We start from the raw sequence: 21,600 nt of genomic DNA, 5'->3' as shown, positions 1-21,600 counted from the left end.
CACATATAAAAAATAGCATTATTATTAGGGACACAATTGCCACGTGGAAAATTGGCAGGGACCTTATGCACCTGCCCTTTTCCCTGTCTAAGTACATGCCCCTATGGTCCCACCCTGAATTCCCACAAGGTTCGGAGAACAGTTTATTTGCCCTGTGGAGATCAGCTGGCCTTCAATCTGTTGGCCAACTACTGCACCCTACCGAACGTAGATATCTCTCGTTTGCCGAAGTGAGTGCCCAATATGGTCTTGGTCCAGGTCAGCATCTGTCATACCGACAGGTTCTGTCCTTTCTAACACCAAGATTGGCTGACCTTTCTCGAATAAGCACAACTACCTCTTTTGATAGTCTGGTGACCTCAGCCAATCCATCTCACTCTCTCTCTACACTATACCGACATCTGACCAGAAAGGGGAGTGGGATTGCTTCTGCCTCTCTATTCAGATACTGGGAAACCACACTCGGGATCTCTGACTCCTCTGTGCCAATACTGGAGGGATGGGCTAAGGTACGCAAGGCTGTAATTAACGAAAATTGGAGGGAAACGCAATTTAAAATATTACACCACGCTACCTACGGATTCACCATACCCCGGACACCTGACAGACCTGACAGACTGACTGAATGCCCTAACTGTAATGCCCCCTTTACTGATTTATTGCACGGCTTAGTTACCTGCCCTAAGACTCAGGATTTCTGGACTGCTCTCTTCACGCTGATAGATAGGAAACTAAAAGTCGCTTTACCTTTGACCCCTTTACTTATAGTCCTACACATACCGCCGGAGGATGTCTCTCTGACATTATTGCACCACACGATTCTACTGGGAGCCAAGCGGTGTCTCCTAACTCATTGGCTGTCGGCTTACATGCCCTCGCCTATGGAAGTTATAGTGCAAGTGAAAAAATATCTGATGCTAGATCGCCTTGAAATTTTAAGAACAAGAGAGAAATCGGCTAAATGGTTTTTTAAGAAATGGAAAACGTTCATGCTGGCCTTTTATTCGAATGAGGAATTGATTTCTTTGATGCAACCATTTACAGACACGACCTGGTATCTTACTAGATCCATTTCCGGCTCGTTGGGCCGGCTTCGAGTTCCTGTTTGACATTGATTCGTATTTCTTTATTGGTTTCTGGGTATCCGATGCGAGGGGATCTCACCTATAGTTTCATGATACTCTCCTGAATGACTTACGCCGGTTGGCGTTCTGATTACCGATTAGGATGGGGTGGGGGAGGGGTACGGGATACTAGATTGATTTGATAATGCTGTATCGTAATATGTCTTGTTGTTATAGTTAATATTTCTATACTACACCTTATTTCACAGGAATGCCCTGTGTACTAGTTTATAAAATTTGGAAAATTTTGAATAAAAATATGTTTAAAAAAAAAAAATACAAGTTATATTTAATATTTTCCCACAATGTTTTATATCTCGATAGATCACTTTGCTCGGCTCCCCCAGCTTTAAGGGTGGGTTCACACTGCGTTTTTGTTTCCATTTAATGTAGACTTCTTATACATTTGTAAAGGTAAAAATAATATAGGTATATGCTAAAAATAACAGATGCTAAAAATGCAGCTGTATGCCATACAGTAGAATCATTTTCCCAATTGACTTATGTTCTAAAAAGTACAAATAAAAAAAACTAAATTGCAACCTATACATACATATATATCCAAGAAAGAGCTGCAGCACTCAGGATTATGAACGTAACAAAAGGTGTTTATTCCATATCAATACAGCAAGCAAGCTTGCTGTATTGATATGGAATAAACACCTTTTGTTAGGTTCATAATCCTGAGTGCTGCAGCTCTTTCTTGGATGTGTAACCTGCCTTGACCGGGGACTTGTGCTGCTGCTTGCACCACCTAATAATTTGATTGGGCGCTGCTCTACAAATCTGTTTTGCTATATATATATATATATTTATATATATATATATATATTTTTTTTTTTTGCTGTACACAATAGCATCGTTGACTGTTTATTTTTTTTTTTACACAGTAAAATTAAATGCAATGTAACAGAGATAGTGAAATGGGAACAAAGATGCAGTATGAACATGATGCTGGCAGATCAGATTACATATTGAGTATTCCAGGTACTGTTAAATAATAACATTTTGTCTGCCTGTTGCCACCACTAGGGGGAGATTACTTTATACAGTTTTATTATTAAATTCAGTGTATAGATGTATGCAGTAGCAGTGGTCTTCACACCGAGGACCTACAGCTGTTGCACAACTACAACTCCCAGCTGTCCGGGCAGGCTGGGTGTTGTAGTTTTGCAATAGCTGGTGGTCCACCATTTGGACCCAACTGTCTAAAGCATTGGTGTTTTCCTGTCTAATCGCCTATTATATAATAGATACATGGCCCCCGTTGTATCTATAAGCCTCCAATATCCGGCTTCATTGAAATAATATGGACATTTAGAAATTATTGTTCAGTCAACACATCTCCTATGTGTATTTTGGATCATATCAGTATTTATAAATAAATTCATATATATATATATATATATATATATATATATATATATATAATCATTTTTAAAAGGTATGTGCCCCCCCCTTCTCATTTCCATATCTAATAACTGTCGGGTTAACATCAATCCGTCGCGTTTACATCAATACTATGTTTTTTGGCCAGTTGTTTGCCTTTAATGCAGATGTGAAAATAACCTGCAGAGTTTTAACAGGTCCTTTGGAAATGATAACATTTTCCTTTGCATTTTGTCCCTTTGCTCTTTTCACCTAAGCCAGTCAATGACCCCTTTTATATCCTTATTCCTTTACTTCCCATTGCTGGGTATTACAACACATTAAACACCTGTATCCACAGAACCCAACATGTCTATATTAGATTGATTTACAGGTTAATTTTGTGTATACAACACAGTGTAAAAAGGAGAAACACCATAACTTCCTTTTTTTCCCACCTCCAAGTTACTATCAATTCCTACCTGCCTCATAGGGGACAGTACCCAGAGAGGTGTTTGGATTTCACTGTTTCATATCCATGCTGTTATTCATGGTTTTCCTATCTGACAGGTGGAGGGTATCCGAGAGGGACCCCCTTCTATATAGAAATTGCCCAACTGAGACAACTGTCACCAGTTTTATGGGCAGCGTAAAACTGGAGCAGGCAGCACAATGCCAGGGCACTATATATTATGCTGATATGATTGGGTGTTTTAGAGAAGTCTTAGTTAAAAAATGCCAGGGGGCATAGTTTAAAAATGGAGGTGGGTCCTGGCTGCTGCTCTAGCAAAGAGCAACCGCTGGGCCTAAGTCTATCTTTGTATAGGGAGAGATGCGCCACTCATTGCTGGTGTGGTGCGTCTCTCCAATATACAGATAGACTTAGGCCCAGCGGCTGCTCTTTGCCTGTGGTGCATCTCTCTCTTTTCAAAGATAGGAAAAAAGCGTCACTCAGGAGGGAAGCAGTCACAGGGACCACCCCCCTTTACTAGGCACCAGGGTGCCAGCTGCATTTTTATACTAGGAGTACTCTGAAACAACTAAGCATATTCCCACCATGTCAAAGACAGACACACCCATACCACAATGTAGTGGCCCAAACTTACCCGTTAGTGCATATGAGGCAGTGTTATTAGGGTTAGGTGTAGCATTGTTACTTGGGCATTGTAAGATGGTATTATTTCAATAATGTAAGTGCAGTAAGTAGCTGGGACAGTCTTTTGGGAACCATGTGGTGGTATTGTTTGTCCACCACATGGCAGTATTATTTGTACGTGTATTGACCTTGGTTATAATTCACTATGGGGCAGATTTATTATTGCAAATGTTCTAGCATTCCAGAACAATTTGCAAAAAAAAAAAAAAAAAAAAGTTCAATATGTCACTTTCTCCACATTTGTTATGTTTTTTAGGCACTTTTACATCTTTCTTGACAAGGGGGCAAAGGGGTACAAAATCAACTGGTGCCAGAAAGTTAAAAAGATTTGTAAATTACTTCTATTTAAAAAAATCTTTATCCTTCCAGGACTTAGCTGCTGTATGCTCCAGAGGAAGTTCTTTTCTTTTTAATTTCTTTTCTGTCTGACCACAGTGCTAGCTGCTGACACCTCTGTCCATGTCAGGAACTGTCCAGAGCAGGAGAAAATCCCCATAGCAAACCTCTCCTGCTCATGACAGTTCCTAAAATGGACAGAGATGTCAGCAGCTAGCACTGTGATCAGACAGAAAAGAAATTAAAAAAGAAAAGAACTTCCTCTGGAGCATACAGCAGCTGATAAATCCTGGAAGGATTAAGATTTTTAAATAGAAGTAATTTACAAATGTCTATAGCAAAAATATTTACCCAAAACCTCAAGGAAAGTGTATAAAAAATTATAATGAGTAGAATAGACCGTGCTTAAATTAACAGTAATATTTATTAGAATATCACATCAATTATATAGAAAAGATTAAGATGATCCCCTCACAGGGCCCTATCCCCCCATAGGGCCCTGTGAGGGGATCATCTTAATCTTTTCTATATAATTGATGTGATATTCTAATAAATATTACTGTTAATTGAAGCACGGTCTATTCTACTCATTATAATTTTTTATACACTTTCCTTGAGGTTTTGGGTAAATATTTTTGCTATAGAAATTTCTCCTTTTGCACCTAGGGTATAGGTGTCTACCCAATTTAACCTCGGATTAGTGTATTAATTGTGAGCTGCACTTATTCTTTTTTCTTTAATTTACAAATGTGATTTGAAAAAAATAAAAAATAAATAGTTTTTTTACTCGAGTACCCCTTTAAGGAAAAGAGGTTTGGCCTAGCAAGAAAAGGAGCATGGCTTGCGATGCAACATTGTGCACCAAACTTTCTGTGCAAAACTCTGGTGTAATTTAAGAGAAGCAATACATGCACTAAAACGATCACACATCATAAGCCACCTGATGAATTCTCAATGTGTGTAGTCTGAGTAATAGACGATTTTAGCTAATCTGTCCCAGCATGTATGGATTATTATAACGACAGTATAGCACGTTTACTTGGAATCTATATGATAATATTACATGGTCATTGTATGACATGAGTATTTAGGAAATCTATGGCTGTATAGGATTGGTGTATAGTCTGCATTTTCACTTGTAGATTGTTTGTCTCTAAACTGTTTTCTCCCCCTCCCCCAAGCAGTGCACCCACATTAATTTGCTCAAGGGCCTTCACAGCTCTTGACAGGCCCTGTCTGAGGCGGATATAAAAATTCAGCAGTTTAATTCCCATCCACATTACATAGCTGGAGGCTTGTGTTCCATATAAAGGAAACATTACTGGGTATTTGTATGAGGCATGTGAGCAGGAGAGATGCTGTATGTCAACAGCGGTGATGAGATCCACAGGCTGACTGCTGTAAGGAAACTTTTTTTTTCTCCGGTTCCCCACAGGTAAAGTCCACCTTCCCTTTGGGAAAGCCTTGTGAAGTGTCACAGAGTGTCGCTTTTTCAGTATCTGCACTGTTGACCACATTCACTTATTACCATAATTCATGTAAGGTTAGTGATGTTGACAACCACATTTATTTTGATTTAAAAAAAAAAATGCTAGCAACTGGGAAAAGGCTATGACAACTTCACTCACAATGTATTCGGAAAGTTTTCTGACTCTTCCACTTTTTTCACATTTTGTTATGTTAGAATAAAAAAGTCAAGTTTGCCCCCATCATTCTGCACTCAATACCCCAAAGTGGAAACAGATTGTAACAAATCTTGGCAAATTTATTGAAAAGGAAGAACTTAAATTTTGCATGGACATAAGTATTCGGACCCTTTACTCAGTCAGTCAGTACTTGAAGTCCCTTTGGCATCGATTACAGCCTTCAGTCTTCTTGGACATGATGCCTCAAGGTTTACACACCTGGATTTGGAGATTTTCTGCCATTCTCGTCTGCAGATCTTCTCAAGCTCTGAGGACCGTCAATGTAGGCCAAGTTAGGTCTCTCTAGAAATGTTTGATTGGGTTCAAGTCAGGGCTCTGGCTGGGCCACTCAGGAACATTCACAGAGTTTTCCCCAAGCTACTCCTGAGTTATCTTGTATATGTACTAATGGTCATTGTCTTGTTGAAAGGTAGATCTTCAGCCCAGTATGATGTCCAGAGTATCTCTGTACTTTGCTCCATTCAGATTTCCCTCAACCTTGACCATTTGCCTCTTAGCCCTTGATAAAGCCACAGCCTGTGGCGAAACGTCGGACGGGCGGGCAATGTGTTAGATTTTTAATTGTCTCACACTATAGATTGTGGACTGCAGCCACAATCTATTTTTTCAATTCAACTAATATAGCATGCAGTGTCATGCCAATCAATGGATTATGGATCAATATGTGTGAGGTTATTTTAATCTTGGCTCATTAAACGTTAAGTTTTATATTGGGTGGGAAATTTAGGGTCTTAGTGACCGCTTAGCGGTCAAATGTTAATAATATTGGTTACTTCAGACATGACACTTAGGCTAGGTCCACACTACGAAATTTCCAAGTGTAATTTCACTTAGAGTTTACACTCAGAAATTTAAGTGCAGCAGAATCCCATTGCTGTAAATGGGATTCCATTGCACAGTCCACACTACAGAATTTCAGTGGTATATATTCCGCTGTTTAAATTCCGCCATCAAATGAATAATCTCATGTATGGGTACAGTAGTGTTCACGTGGTCCTAGCACTGATTTATTCAGTCGGTGCCAGACAAACTCAGAATCTCTGTCCATCATTTTTGCGGCTGGAGATTCTGTAGTGTGAACCTAGCCTTAGAATTGAAGCTAGAAAGATAAGTCTTGGTTTAATCAGACCAGAGAATCTTGTCTCCCTGTCTGAGGTCCTTTATGTGCATATTCCAGGCACTTTCGTCTGTTGTTTACCTAGGAGAAGCTTCTTTCTGGCCACTATGCCATAAAGCCCAGATTGGTGGAGTATTGCGGTGATGGTTGACCTAAAAGTTTCTCCTTTCTACACAAGGGGAGGGGGGGGGGGGATTTAGCAAAACTTGTGCAGAGGAAGAATGGTGCAGTTTAATAGCAACCAATGAGATAGTTTTTTTTCCATTTTCAGAGGCCTTTTTAAAAATGAAAGAAGCAATCTGGTTGCTATGGGCAACTGCACCACAATTCCTCTATACAGGTTTTGATAAATCTCCCCCAGGATCTTTGGAGCTGAGCCATAGTGACCCACCTTGGACACACCTCCTACTATCTCCCCTAATTTCTGAGTTTGGTGGAGCAACCAGCTCAAGCTCCTGGTTGTTCCAAACTTCTTCTATGTAAGAATTTATTTTCTTCAGATTTGTGCCTCCACACAATCCTGTCTCTGAACTTTACAGGCAGTTCTTTCTACCTCATGGCTTGGCTTTTGCTCTGATATACATTTATAGCTGTGAAATCTTATATAGGAGTGTCTTTGTGTAAAAAAGGGAAATTTGGGAAAAATGGGATATTTAAAGTGTTGTAGCAAAGGGTCTGAATACTTATGTCCATGAGAAATGATTGTTTCCTTTTTAATAAACATGCAAGAAATTCTAAATTGCTATTTTCACTTTGTCAGTATGTGGTATTAAGGGCAGGATGTTGGAGGGTTATTTTATTTTTTATTATTTATTTAAGCACAAGACCGCAACATAACATAATGTAAAAAGTGAAAGGGTTTCCTTGTAGTATATTGCTATGTAGGGTCCGGAACCCTGATCCCTAAGGCTAGGTTCAGACCACGGAATTTCCACCTGCAATTTTGCTTTGAAATTGCAGGCGGAAATTCCGCTTGCTAAAATGTATAGTGTAGTGAATGGTTTTCCATTCACAAATTCACACTTCGGAATTTGTGAAGCGGAATTTGTGAACGGAAAATCCGCTTAGAAACTTCCGCCTGAAGAAAGGCGGTGCTCTTTCTTCAGGCGGAAATCCACGCAGAACACATTGCAGTCTATGGGAGACTGCAGTGTCCGCGCGGTCCTAGCGCCGACTGATTCAGCCGGCGCTGGCCGCACTCAGAATCTCCGGGCGGAGATTTTCTGCCCAGAGATTCCGTAGTCTGAACCTAGCCTTAGGCTGGGTTCACACTATGAAATGTTCACCCATACATTCCATGTAGAGCATCTCCGTCTAATTCAGTTGGTGCTAAGAGCGCTCGGACATGCTCCATCAACATTGGCTGTGGATCTGCCAAAAGAATGAACAGGTTCATTCTTTTGGTGAAGTCCGGAATTTGAACTTTGGCAACAGAATTCTCTGCCACGAAAATTCATCAGTGGCAGATGCTGCTGCAACAGAATTTCAGAGCAGAATTCCACTCAGAAATTCTGTAGTGTGAACCAGACCTAACTCTTTGTGCAGAGCTACAGAACATCTTCACTCACATTTCAGTTTTCAGAAAATAGGGACAGAAAATTGAAGAAGAATATAGATTATATGAGACAGCTAGACAGATATGAGATAGATAGAAATCAGAAAGATAGATAGATTAAACTGCACACTTAAAAAAATCAAGAAAAAGAGAAGATACAATGGTCTATCTCTCTGCTCACACTTGGGATCAATGCCTCATTCAAACCTCTTCACCTTTACAAATTCTTTTAGAATTCTTGAGATGAAAGTTTAACCAAGAAGTACTCAAGTGTTGAACCAGATACATTACATTAACCCTTTCCTGGCCAGCCACAATAAATTATTTTGTTCAAATACACTGTTATGCATATTCTGTGCAATGTGGTATGAGATGGTAAATTTTAGGATTTGTGCAAATTGTATTGCAGCCATATGTAAATGATTCAATTCTCTATTATAGACTGTTATTGTGGTCTACTTCTGTGTGAAGCCCTAGCTAAAGACAATGTGAGGTTAAGGCTAGGTTCAGACTACGGAATTTCCGCCTGCAATTTTGCTTTGAAATTGCAGGCGGAAATTCCGCTTACTAAAATGTAAAGTGCAGTGAATGGTTTTCCGTTCACAAATTCACACTTCGGAATTTGTGAACGGAAAATCCGCTTGGAAATTTCCGCCTGAAGAAAGGCTTTGCTCTTTCTTCAGGCGGAAATCCGTGCAGAACACATTGCAGTCTATTGGATACTGCAGGGTCTGCGCAGTCCTAGCGTCGACTGATTCAGTCAGCACTGGCCGCACTCTGAATCTCCGGGCGGAAATTTTCTGACCGGAGATTCCGTAGTCTGAACCTAGCCTAAAGGGTCCTGTAGATTATAACCGGTGATCTCTGTAATTGGAACCTATTTGCGGAGGCTTCACACTGTACGATCTCGGCACATTATACACAGGGCATTTGTATACACAATAGCAATGACAATGAAAAAGTGTGTTCAGCCAGCATTTGCTTGTTTGTAGGCCGATCGCTGTCCCTTTTACACAGGCCTATTATCTGGAATGCCAATTCATCTGATATTCGGTATGGGTAAAAGGGTTATAAGCATTGTCCATTTACTATATGTGCTAGGAAAGTTCACATTGTATACAGTTATTGTGGGAGATTTATCAAAACCTGTGCATAGGGGAAGTTAACCAGATGCCCATAAGCAACCAATCAGATTGTTTATTTTAATTTTCAGAGGAATTTTCAAAAAAATAAAAGAAGCAATCTGATTGGTTGCTATGATCTGGTCTAACTGATCAACTTTTCCTCTGACCAGGTTTTGATGACCCTCCCCAATTGTATCCATAGCCATAGAAAAACAAAAAAAGCAACCCCAATGTATACCACTGAATGAAGGCCAAAGGGTCACTCTATTCAGCAGTACTGTATTTACGGGGGATTTATGTGTATATATGTATTGCAGACTTCATTCGCAAGATACCTGTGATGCACCTATAATGAATCGCATGTTCTACCCTTGATAAAGAATCCTAACATTGCGCAAAATGATCGTTACATGGACAGAGCCCCTCATTATAGCAAACTATTTCTGAACTAGTACTTTGGTCATTTTCCAGTGGGATGAGGTAATTAGTCTTCTGGGTCCCCTGTGGCTTATCTTCACCCTGCTAAGCTTGATAGATCTCTTCTTATACACAAATAGGAAAAGTCCTGTCAGTCAAGCCCAGCGGGGTGGTAAGAAGCCATATGGAGCCGCCCAGATGACTAATTACCCCATTCTCTGCTGATAATGCCATCATTTGATGACTGCTTAAAGGGGTACTCCGGCGCTTAGACATCTTATCCCCTATACAAAGGATAGGGGATAAGATGCCTGATCGCGGGGGTCCTGCCGCTGGGGACCCCCGTGATCTTGCACGCAACACCCCAGTTAAAATCAGCCCCCGGAGCATGTTCGCTCCGGGTCTAATTACCGGCGACCACGGGGCCGGCTCCGCCCCTCAATGCAAGTCTATGGGAGGGCGCGTGACAGCGGGACCCCCGCGATCTGGCATCTTATCCCCTATCCTTTGGATAGGGGATAAGATGTCTAAGCGCCGGAGTACCCTTTTAAGTTTTTAGACAGTGGAACCAGAAAACTAGAAGTGATTAATTGATATAAGGTAGGTAGGTAGGTACACAGATAGATAGATATTTGACAACTACATAGGAGAAAAAAATATACCGATAGACAGATATGAGATACATGAAATAGGTATGAAATAAATATTAATCAGATGCCTAGAAATGAAATCGATAAATATGAAATAGATTTGTAGATAGCATAGTAGTAAAATATTAAGTCATATATTACGTTAAGACAAATAATCAGTAAGCCCTCTAGACAGACAGATTTTTAGATACTGTGGTATAACAGGTCGGGTGTTATTTTTTTTTCCAAAACAGTTTTATTTAAAACAATAATCAAAGAATAAGTTCCCTTTTTGTCAACAAGAGTTTTCAGTTTCCCTCCTGGTAACATGGGCCTGCCCTCAACGGTAGTTTTGAGAAGTACCAGGCATTAACTATTGTCTGCCTGCCACACCCCTGTGACAAGCCTGCTTCCTTCTGCCCGCACATGGCATTGCCAGCCATGATGATTCCTTTACAAAGGGAATCCTGGGCACAGGATCATCTTAAAAGCACCTGGCTTGTTGGGAGCGCTCAATCGTGACAAAGTGAGGGGATTGTCCTCGGGTTTCACCTTACATGATCTTCCTACACAAAGCAAAACACCTCTTTTCAATACACCTGGCTTATCAGGTTCCAGTGATTCTCTGTTTAAGGAAAGTCTATCTATCTATCATTGACAAATTCATGGTCCAGAATTCCTGCCAATCCAGCAATGGGCAAAAATGATCCCTGGACAGATTATCAGAATTGTACCATAAAGCCTATTATGCCCATTGTAGATCAGGTGATATATAATCATTTGGAAGGGATATAGAATATACAACACCATATATCAGTGGTCTCCAGACTGTGGCCCTCCAGATGTTGCAAAACTACAACTCCCAGCATGCCCGGACAGCCGTTGGCTGTCCGGGCATGCTGGGAGTTGTAGTTTTGCAACATCTGGAGGGCCACGGTCTGGAGACCCCTGTCATATGTGATTACTATTCACTAGAACTGTATACTGAACCTGTCCACAAAAGGGTTAAGACTGGTGTGCCAGCTGCTGCCCCGCTCTTTATTGCACTTTCACTAGCAGATAAGGAACATCTGTCCCACCTGTTCACCTAGTTTCCCATTGTCTGGGTGTCTCAAGTGCCTCCTCTCCGTGCAGGACATGGTCACAATCTAAGACACAGAATTAGTTACTTGAGTTACTGTGCCAGAGCAGAATCACTGGGCATGCTGGAGCTTATGGTTCTATAGCCTTTCTAAAATTCTTCTGCATGGATGTATTTTCAACTATTTTGCTGGGTAAAGCCACATGCATTCAAGTTTACAAGATGGACACTTTTTCTGTATCCTTACCCCTCATTGACTTCGAAACCCTCAATATTAAAATTTAAAGTAAACTGGTATGTACAGTTTTTTGGAACACAAAGGAATCTTTTTTTTTTTTTTTTACCAGACAACCTATGTGCCAACAGGGTGCAGATAAAACAACATGGCAAGTATTAATCTGCATCAGTCATGAAGCAGCACATGGCAGTGTGAAAGGTCTACATGAATTGTGCAACAAAAAAAAAGTGATCATTCCTACTCACCCGTCCTGGGCTCCGTCTGATACCTGTTGGGACGCATTGTGCCTTTTTATACTGCCTCTCGCCCACACCCCCCTCCCACACCTCCTGCCCTCTACAAATTTATCATCCTCCAATCACGCTCGCATCAACTTCCCCTTTTACTCTGTGGTAATAAAAAAAAAAATCACTTTTTCTTTGATGGCAGGAAAGTTTGAATGACTTGTACTCAGTTAGGACTTGTTCACATTTTGCAGTAAAATAGTGCATGGCGGAATTGAACAATTTTTGTTCTGCGTTTTTTGGGTTTGAAAAAATCACTACAAAAAATGCACCTTCTTTTTTCGTCTTTCACCATAAGGTTTATTTTTTCATAAAAAAAGTGCGTTTTTATTTTTTCCTTTTTTTATTTTTTCCTTTTTCCTGCATTTTGCGTGATACTTTTATCATGCAATTTCTATTAAGGAACTTGGGGCAAAAATGCCTGCAAAAATGCCCACAGATTTGACCCTGCTCCATGTTTGTAAGCCCCCCCCCCAAAAGGAAAAAAAATAAAATAAAGAAAGAAATGTGGCGCATGTGCCATTTTTTTTTTTTTTTTTTTTTGCTTAAGGGTCTATTGATACATACAGTATTCTATGCATATTTGATTATGCAGATTTGAAGCTGTGTTCTGTCATTTAGTTTACATTGAACTCTGCAGCATCTGCAGCTTTAAATCCTGCACATCAAACATGCTTTGGATACTGCACGTATGAATACACCCTGAAGCTACGTTCACATGTGCATATTTTTCTACCCATTGACTTTAATTGATAGGAAAATCATCAGCAGAAAATCTGCAGCAACATATGCACGTGTGAACGTACCCCAAAAGGGGTATGTTTAAATCTTCCATTATGCAGTCTGCCTTATTCTCCTATCCATCTGATTCTACAGCTGTTAGAAAGCTACATTTCCATTATGTTCTTTGAGTTGTAGTTTTGTAGCAGCTGGAGGGCCACATGCTCGAGGAACTGAGTACTGTATAATGTATAAATCTAATTTAAATGTTTTTGTTTTACTGTAAAAAGAATATTTGAGAGTTGTTTTCAGAAAGGTGTTGGATTTTTAAAACATACCAGGGTATTCCCAAAAAAAATGTCAGCCAGAGTGTCCCTATAAGCAGTTTCAGTCAGAAAGCACCCCATAAATATTGGTCAGTATTTCTGCAGCAGAGTCCCGTTGAATTCAACATGATTCTGCTGCTCTGTGCACATGGCGGAATTTCCGTGCCAGATGGTTCCGGCACGGAAATTCCCTTTTCCATGTCTGCACAAAGAATGAACATGTTCATTCTTTGTGCGTAGTCCGCACAGAGTCTATGAGATGGCGCAATTCTGTGTGGTCTTAGTGCCAGCATATTATGCCGGTGCCCTGCAGTGTCTGGATGTCTGCATGGAGATTCTCCGTGCAGACATTCCGACATGTGAACATAGCCTAAGTGTCCTCATAAACAGCACCCCAGTTCCCCATAAAAAGGGTCACCAGTATCTTCATAAACAGTGGTCAGCCGTCTTTTTAAAATTGCTGGCCAGACATTGTACCCAACAACAGTGCACCCAGAAAGTATCAGTCCAAGAGTGTCCCCATAACCAGTGCTAGGAAAGAGTGTCCTCAAATACGTATTAGACCATGTTCACATGTCCAAAAAAGTGCGGAATGTCTGCATGGACATTCCGCACATTTGCATTTTTCAGTAGGCGCTAGGACTGCTTGGAAATGCGCCGTCTCATAGAAGGCAATTCATAGCCAAGCAAAATAGACATGTTTATTCTTCGAAAGCCGGAAACGGGTTTCCGCGGCAGAGACATTCCACCGCGCACAAGCACAGTGCAGCAGAATCCCATTGAAATCAGCAGTAGAATTTTCAAGCGTAATATACCTACCGAATTCAGCTCTGAAATTTTGCCGTGTGTACATAGCTTTTACAAGAAAAAGGGGACAGGTGGAAGAGAAGGGATTTTGGGATTTACTCTTGAATTTACACCTTTATGTGGAGTAAAAGAAGTTGCAGCTTTTTGCACTAATGTAATTTGCAGAAAATCACATTTACACATTTTAGGCTTCTTTCACACTGCCGCTGTGCTCCTTCCCAAAATGGCCATTAGGGTCTTTCTTTCTTTTCTTTTTCTTTTTTTTTTGCCTTCAACGGAGGACGGAGCACAACGGGCAACAATGGGTCCTGATGGATACTATTGACTATAATAGGGTCCATCGGGCACCATTGTTTATAGCGGGAGAAAAAGGCCCGCTAATCTCCCTTCATTTTTCAACAACAGCTGTACTGTAGGGACATAACTGCAGTGTGAAAGAAGCCTTACACTGAGCAGGCTCAGTGCATGGGAGAGCTGAGGTGCGGGGCAGAAGTTTGCCAAGGGTCCCAGTGGTCGGACCCACAGTGATAAGACACTTATTCCCTCTCCACAGGATAGAGAATAAGTTCTTAAGGACCGGGGTATTCATTTAAAGGGGTTCTCCGGTGCTTAGACATCTTATCCCCTATCCAAAGGATAGGGGATAAGATGCCTGATCGCGGGAGTCCCGCCACTGGGGACCCCCGTGATCTTGCACGTGGCACCCGTTTATAATCAGTCCCCGGAGCTTGCTCGCTCCGGGTCTGATTACCGGCGACCACAGGGCTGACGGCGTGTGATTTCACACCTCCGCCCCCGTGTGACGTCACGCTCCGCCCCTCAATGCAAGCCTACGGGAGGGGGCGTGATAGCTGACGGCCCTGTGGTCGCCGGTAATCAGACCGATTATAAACGTGGTGCCGCGTGCAAGATCACTCCCGCGATCAGGCATCTTATCCCCTATTCCTTTGGATAGGGGATAAGATGTCTAAGCACCGGAGAACCCCTTTAAGAGAGGTGCACCTCATAATTAATCTGCTGCATCCAACTGCAGCAGAACTTTACTGTGTGAAATGCTGGTCTTGGTTAATTTGCAGTCTGTAACTATGGAAACACATAGGTCGGCATAGAAGCTGTATACATAAAGTCATACATAGGTTGCAAAGGTTGTCATGTCCTTTAAGTGTGGCATTACTGATCCCAGAATGCTGTTTATTAGACATAAAGGGGGAGTTTTATCAAAACGTGTGTAGAGGAAAAGTGGTGCAGTTGCCCATGGCAACCAATCAGATTGCTTCTTTCCGTTTTGATAAATCTCCCCCAAAGAAACGATATACTCCAAAAGTGAGGCATTGATCTAATTTATTTTTGTCTATCTAATTTACCCACGTTGTTGTTTGCATTATTTATTGATAATAATACAGTGCAAGCTCTCGAAAAGACCACCTCTTTGAGAAGACTACCCCCTTATTCAGTCCTGATTTTCTGTCATAGATTTCAGTTCCACGTTTATTATGCATTCTTTGAGAAGACCAATTTGTATTAGTATCTCCTTTGATAGACAGCAGTGTAAACTAAACTAATGAATCACAATCAGGAAATATTAAGTGAATCACACCTCATAGTGGGAATAGGTGCCATTATGAAAAAAAAATAATGGGGGAGATTTATTAAAACCTATGTATAGTAAGAGTGGTGCAGTTGCCCATAGCAACCAATCAGATCACTTTTTTCATTTGTCAGAGACCTTTTAAAAAAAAGTGAAGGAAGCGATCAGATTAGTTGCTATGGGCAACAGCACCACTTTTCCTGTACACAGGTTTTGACAATTTTCCACCAATATGTTTACAGGGTATCAGCCACATAACAATCTCTGTTCCCTCATCATTCATTCTGTAGCTAGACTACAACTCCTAGCATGCATGTAACTTGTCAACATCTGCAGAGCCACGAATAGGAGACCACCTCTATAGGACATTAGTACGATAAGAGAATGAATTTATGACATGGCAGCCTGTGTGTTGGACTTTGGTTCTCCCTGTAGTGCCGAGCGTAGATACCATCAAACGGTCACAGATATTTCCGTCTTTATCTAAGAGGTAGTGGAGGGCTCAGGGCTGGTATCTGTTGCCCATAATGGCAAACCCAAGATAACATTGAATAGCATTGTAGTAAAGGGTGCAAACATATAATGATATAAGTTACTATCCAAAGGCATAACCTGAAGCAGAATTTGTAAAATGTAACTACTATGCACCATTTATGATACTGGTGTCTGGAGTGTGGCAGAGACACCTTTGGTCCTCTTCAGGCACTAGGTCCCTGGTGAGACTACTACCCTTTCACTCTCTATAGCCATGCCCTTACCAGGAGAGAAGCGATAGCAGGTGCTTATACAGTGCAGAATAGCCAATCTGGCATATCCTACTGTATGGTGCATCTTCAGGACTATGGACATTTTACAGCTTCAAAAAATAATTTTTTCACCATATTTCACAGAATCCTGAATGGTTAATCTGTCTAGTAACATAGCAGTTTGGGAAAGAGGGGTGGTTCACTATGGGAGCTGTAGTGGCAGCCATATTGGTCACCACTCAGCTTTTCCAGAACCAGATATTGTCCCCTTTCTTGTCACGTCCATTGTAAGGTAGCTGGGATTAACCCCGAAGCCTTCAGTCCTGCCACACCTGGCATTCACAAAGACTGTTTAATTACCCCTAAGAAGATGCCTAGTAATCATGAGGCCGGGTGAGCGGCACTGTCTACAATTACACACTGGCTGTCGCGCACTTCTGTAGAAGAAAACAACAGCCTGTGCCGCCTGTTGAGGATGGTGGTGGGCACTCTGGGAGAGAAGGTGTCCCCCAGCAGGTGATGTCTAATTATTGGTGTATTGTTGAGGGTGGGCGGATGCATCACAGATGGTCCCTGTAACCGACACTCTCATTATCCTCGTTCCCAGGAAAACTTTCCTACTAAGAAAAAAATTAGGATTTAGTTAACTCCTTATATACCATGTGCTTACACCAGCTATAGAGCTGCTCCCTAAAAGAAAAAATGACCCTAAAATGATTAATTCCCAATAAGTATAAGCCCCAGATTAATCCTTTAAAGATTTTGTACAGTAAACACCTTTTGAGAAAGATGTGTGACCACCAGAAGGGCTACCTTTAGCTTTCGCATTGGTTGTCACCTAGTTTTCCTTAAAGGGGTTCTCCAATCTTATGAAAAAACAAACTGCTGCTTACTAGGGTTGTAAACTACACTGTAATCACCTCACCCGCTCTAGAGCCAGTGCTCCAGGCTCAGTTGACGTACAGTATTGCCCTAGCTTGTCATATAGATGTTCAGAACACACTACAATCTAAGGCCCCTTTCACACTACCGTTATGACCCGGTAGTGTGATGGCTGTCAGGACCGCCGTGGAGAATTGCGGAAAAAAAATAGTACTTGCACTGTCTTTTTCTCCCGCTATTCTTTGAAAATAGAGGTGCCCGACAGACCCCATTGACTATAATGGGGTCCATCAGGACCCTTTATTGCCCGTTGCGCCTGTCAAAATGACGGCCGTCAAACTCCCCCCCAAAAAAAAGAGATTTTGACAGTTGTAATTGACGGGGCGCAACAGTAGTGTGAACGTACACTAAATTGGCTAAATTGGATTTGGAAGGTCATTACGGGGGTTATCCAAGAATATAAAAACAAAGCTGATTTATCCAATAAAATTGCACCCCACCGGTCCACAGGTTGTATGTTGTATTGCAACTTAGTTTCATTGAAGTGAATGGAGTCAAGTTGTAATACCACACACAACCAGAGGACAGCTGTGATGCTATTTTTGAAAGAAATTGTCTGTGTATTTCTATTCCTAAATACCCCCTTCAAGCAACTTTTGTGAGGGTGTTATCATTCTACATGTCATTATAATTACAGCAATATCCAATTTATATATTTTTTTTGTTTCACAAAAAAAATGAAACCTATTTTCTGTGCTGTGATCTGTTGTTTTTATTAGTGATGCAAATTTTTCAGCAGTTTTTCTTCCTTTTTTTTTTTCTTTGCTTTTTTTTCTTGCTTTGTTTATAGCATTTATTCACCATGTCTGATCACTTACTTTTTATTTACTGTAATTTCAGACATTTCTGAATCTAGTGATACCAACTATGTATATTTTGGAGTTCAAATATTTGTATTTGACAAAATGGGAAAAAGGTGTAATTTTTAATTTTTCAGTTACTTTTCCAGTCTCTCTAGGGTACTTGCTTAATCACTTGTACAGTTCAGTGCAATACATATATTATGCAGTGATCTGCCATATTGGTGATCTGGTACAACCTTCCTAGCTGGTTGTAAGGCTAAGTTTCTACTTGTGTTTATTCTTTTTGTTTGTTTGTTTTTTTAAACGCCAAAAAAAAAAGGCAATTCTGCCGCACTGTGTTTTTTCGGCCAAAAAACGCTACGGCCAGATGTTAGCTGTAAATCAATGAGAAATCACAAAATTCTTTTTCCACTTGGCGTTTTTCAGTGTGCCATTTTTTTTTATCCTTTTGGTGTTTTTTCACTTATTTTTGGCGTTTTTCAGCTCCTTGGCGGTTTTGTAAAATCACAGAATGTTGAGCCACTGGCGTTTTTTTCCCTGAAATCGTGGCGTTTTTGTCCCATAGAAGTCTATGGGAGTAAAAAAAAAGGCCAAGAAAAATGCCATGTGGGTTTTAACTTTGGTGTTTTTTCAGGTGTTTTTTATTCTCTTTTGGACTTTAATGATCCAAAAAAGTGATGGACATACCTTTTTTTAAATAAAATTTCGTAGGGTACCATTTAAAAAAACCTAAAAAAGATACAGTAGTGATGGAAAAAATTGTATCGAATGAAATTGATGTTTTTTATTACAAAATGTTTATAAATTTTTAAACAGGGATCAATATATATGTGCGGTCAGGGACCTAAAAATGTAGCAAGCAATAATAAAAATGTAGTGTGTGTGTGTGTGTGTGTGTGTGTGTGTTTTTCACTTTTTTTAATTTATTTTTTTACATTTTTTTAGGTAGTACTACTACTCCCAGCATGGAACACACTGTTCCCTGATGGGAGTAGTAGTACCTGTACTAATTGACAGATCGCCCGTTGCGATCCTCCTGTATAATGTATAGATGCGGCTGCTCTTCTATGCTCCCCTGCACTGCCGTATATATACACATATTCATATTTCCCGCAGAGAGCTGTAATTGGCCAGATGGTTCCAGCCAATCACAGCTCTTTGAGGGAAATATGAATAGGTGTATATATACGTCCGTGAAGGAGACTATAGAAGAGCGGCTCGCCGCATCTATACATTATACAAGAGGATCACAGCGGGTGCCAGGAGTGACATCCGCTGTGATCTTTCCTTAACTGCAGGTACTACTACTCCCAACATGGAGCACACTCTGCTCATGCTGGGAGCTGTAGTTCCTGCATTTAGTAGACAGATCGCAACAGGTGTCAGAAGTTACACTCACTGCGATCTGTCTATTAATGCAGGTACTACAGTACCCAGAATGCAGCAGAGTGGGCTCCATGTTGGGAGTACTAGTACCTGTAGGTAAGAACAGATCACAGCGGGTATCATTACTGATACCCACTGCGATCGTCCTGTCTATAGCAGAGATGCAGAGCGGCTCTATACAGCGCTCGCATCTCTGCACTATACTCGGCCACTCACTCACTCATTCATATTTCCCTCTGAGAGCTGTGATTGGCTGCAACCATCCACTCACCACTCTGGGCGGAAAATATGAATGAGTGATGTTCTATTCACATCACTGGCCAGAGTATAGTGCAGAGATGTGAGCGCTGTATAGAGCCACTCGCATCTCTGCTATATTATGGACGATCGCACCGGGTGTCACGACTGACACCCAGGGCGATATGTCTATTAGTACAGGTACTACTACTCCCATCATGGAACAGTCTGTTCCATGCTGGGAGTAGTAGTACTACCTAAAAAATGTAAAACATTGAGGAAAAAAAAGTTAAACACACACACACTTTATTAAAAATTAATTGTAATTTAGTTATTACATTTTTTAATTTTGTTAAATACATTTTTTCCACCACTACTGCATCGTTTTATTATTATTATTTTTTTTTTGGTACCCAACAAATTTTGGGTACCAAAAAAACTGCCAAGGTGCCAAAAATGCAACTTCCACACAAATGAAAAAACGCCAGACGCAGGAAATTGCACTGCCGTTTTTTCAGGCGTTTTTTTCAAAACAAAAAACGCAGGACAAAAAAACAAGTAGAAACTTAGCCTAATAGTAGATCTGAAAGGGCAGCAACAGAGCTGAGTAGAGCTGTGCTGTAATACCAGTGTCACGCCGAGCGCTCCGGGACCCGCTGCCTCCCCGGAGCGCTCGCGGCGTGCCTCTTCATGCAGCGCTCCGGTCGGCACCGCTGACCGCGAGCGCTGCTCCCGTGTCTCCGGAGGGGACGCGATCCGAGGCACAGTACGTGCCCGCTCTCGGATCGCGCCCCATGTCTCTCACCTGCCCCGTCCTCCTGCTCAGTCCCGGCGCGCACGGCCCCGCTCTCTAGGGTGCGTGCGCGCCGGGTCTCTCAGATTTAAAGAGCCAGTGCACCATTAATTGGTGCCTGGCCCAATTAGTTCCAAGCACTCCCAACACTATAAAAACCCACTTCCCCTTCCTGTCCCTGCCGGATCTTGTTGCCTTGTGCCAGTGAAAGCGTTCCCGTGTGTCCTTTGCCTGTGTATCCAGACCCTTGCCGTTGCCCTTGACTATGAACCGTTGCTGCCTGCCCTGACCTTCTGCTACGTCTGACCTTGCCTTTTGCCTAGTCCTTTTGTACCGCGCCTGACTCAGCAGTCAGTGAGGTTGAGTCGCTATTGGGTGGAAAGACCTGGGGGTTACCTGCCGCTGCAACTCCATCCCGCTTTGCGGCGGGCTCTGGTGAAAACCAGTAACCCCTTAGATTCCGTTCCCCTGGTACGGCCCACGCCATCACCTCACTGACATAGAGGATCCACTACCTGTGTCTACCCGCATACCACTCCGGATCGTGACAACCAGACACAACCAATGGACTACTGTGGCACTGTATGTAGAAAGGAACAGCCATATTTATCTATTCCTAGACAAGCCCTATAAAGGCAAATCTATGGCCCATGCACAGTACTCAATATTCATTGATTTACCAGAGGTTAACCATTGGGTGATCAAAGATACCCACCAAACCACATGGATCACAAGTAAAGGTCACTAACCCTGGATTGCAGAATGCAGGGAATGGCACTAAACACTATAAATGTTTAAGTTCGATCAGAATAAATAGAATAGGGTATGTAAGACAAAAACTTACTACAGGACCGTAAAATCCAAAAAGGTCCAACAGATAGGTCAGTTGATCAACAGGAAATACAACTAGATCTTCAGAGGTAGTGAAGACACCATCAACAAAATTATGTCTGTTGAATTTCCTGGAACAGTCAGGATAATAACATAATCAGGGAAGACCTGTGGACCACCAAGGCTGGCTACAAACCACTTGATCACCATGGCACTAAGCTGTGTAGTGTGTGTCCAGTTATTATATAATTGGATTTCTATGCTCTTTAACCTGTACTATGGAAAC

General features: G+C 41.4%; 1 protein-coding gene across 1 annotated transcript in view; it reads left to right on the top strand.

Moving 5' to 3' along the window:
- The first annotated feature begins 2,044 nt into the window (after positions 1-2,044).
- Positions 2,045-21,600, top strand: part of NDUFAF3 (NADH:ubiquinone oxidoreductase complex assembly factor 3) — a 45,460-nt gene continuing 25,904 nt past the window's right edge. Inside the window, exon 1 of the mRNA XM_056524792.1 lies at positions 2,045-2,111. Coding sequence (XP_056380767.1) covers positions 2,048-2,111 — 64 coding nt within the window. The 5' untranslated portion in view covers positions 2,045-2,047. The remainder of the gene's footprint in view (positions 2,112-21,600) is intronic.

The sequence above is a fragment of the Hyla sarda genome, chromosome 6 (genome assembly GCF_029499605.1).
Source record: "Hyla sarda isolate aHylSar1 chromosome 6, aHylSar1.hap1, whole genome shotgun sequence".
Classification (NCBI taxonomy): domain Eukaryota; kingdom Metazoa; phylum Chordata; class Amphibia; order Anura; family Hylidae; genus Hyla; species Hyla sarda.
The sequence above is the reverse complement of the archived record's forward strand: the minus strand, read 5'-3'. Positions and strand labels throughout refer to the sequence as shown.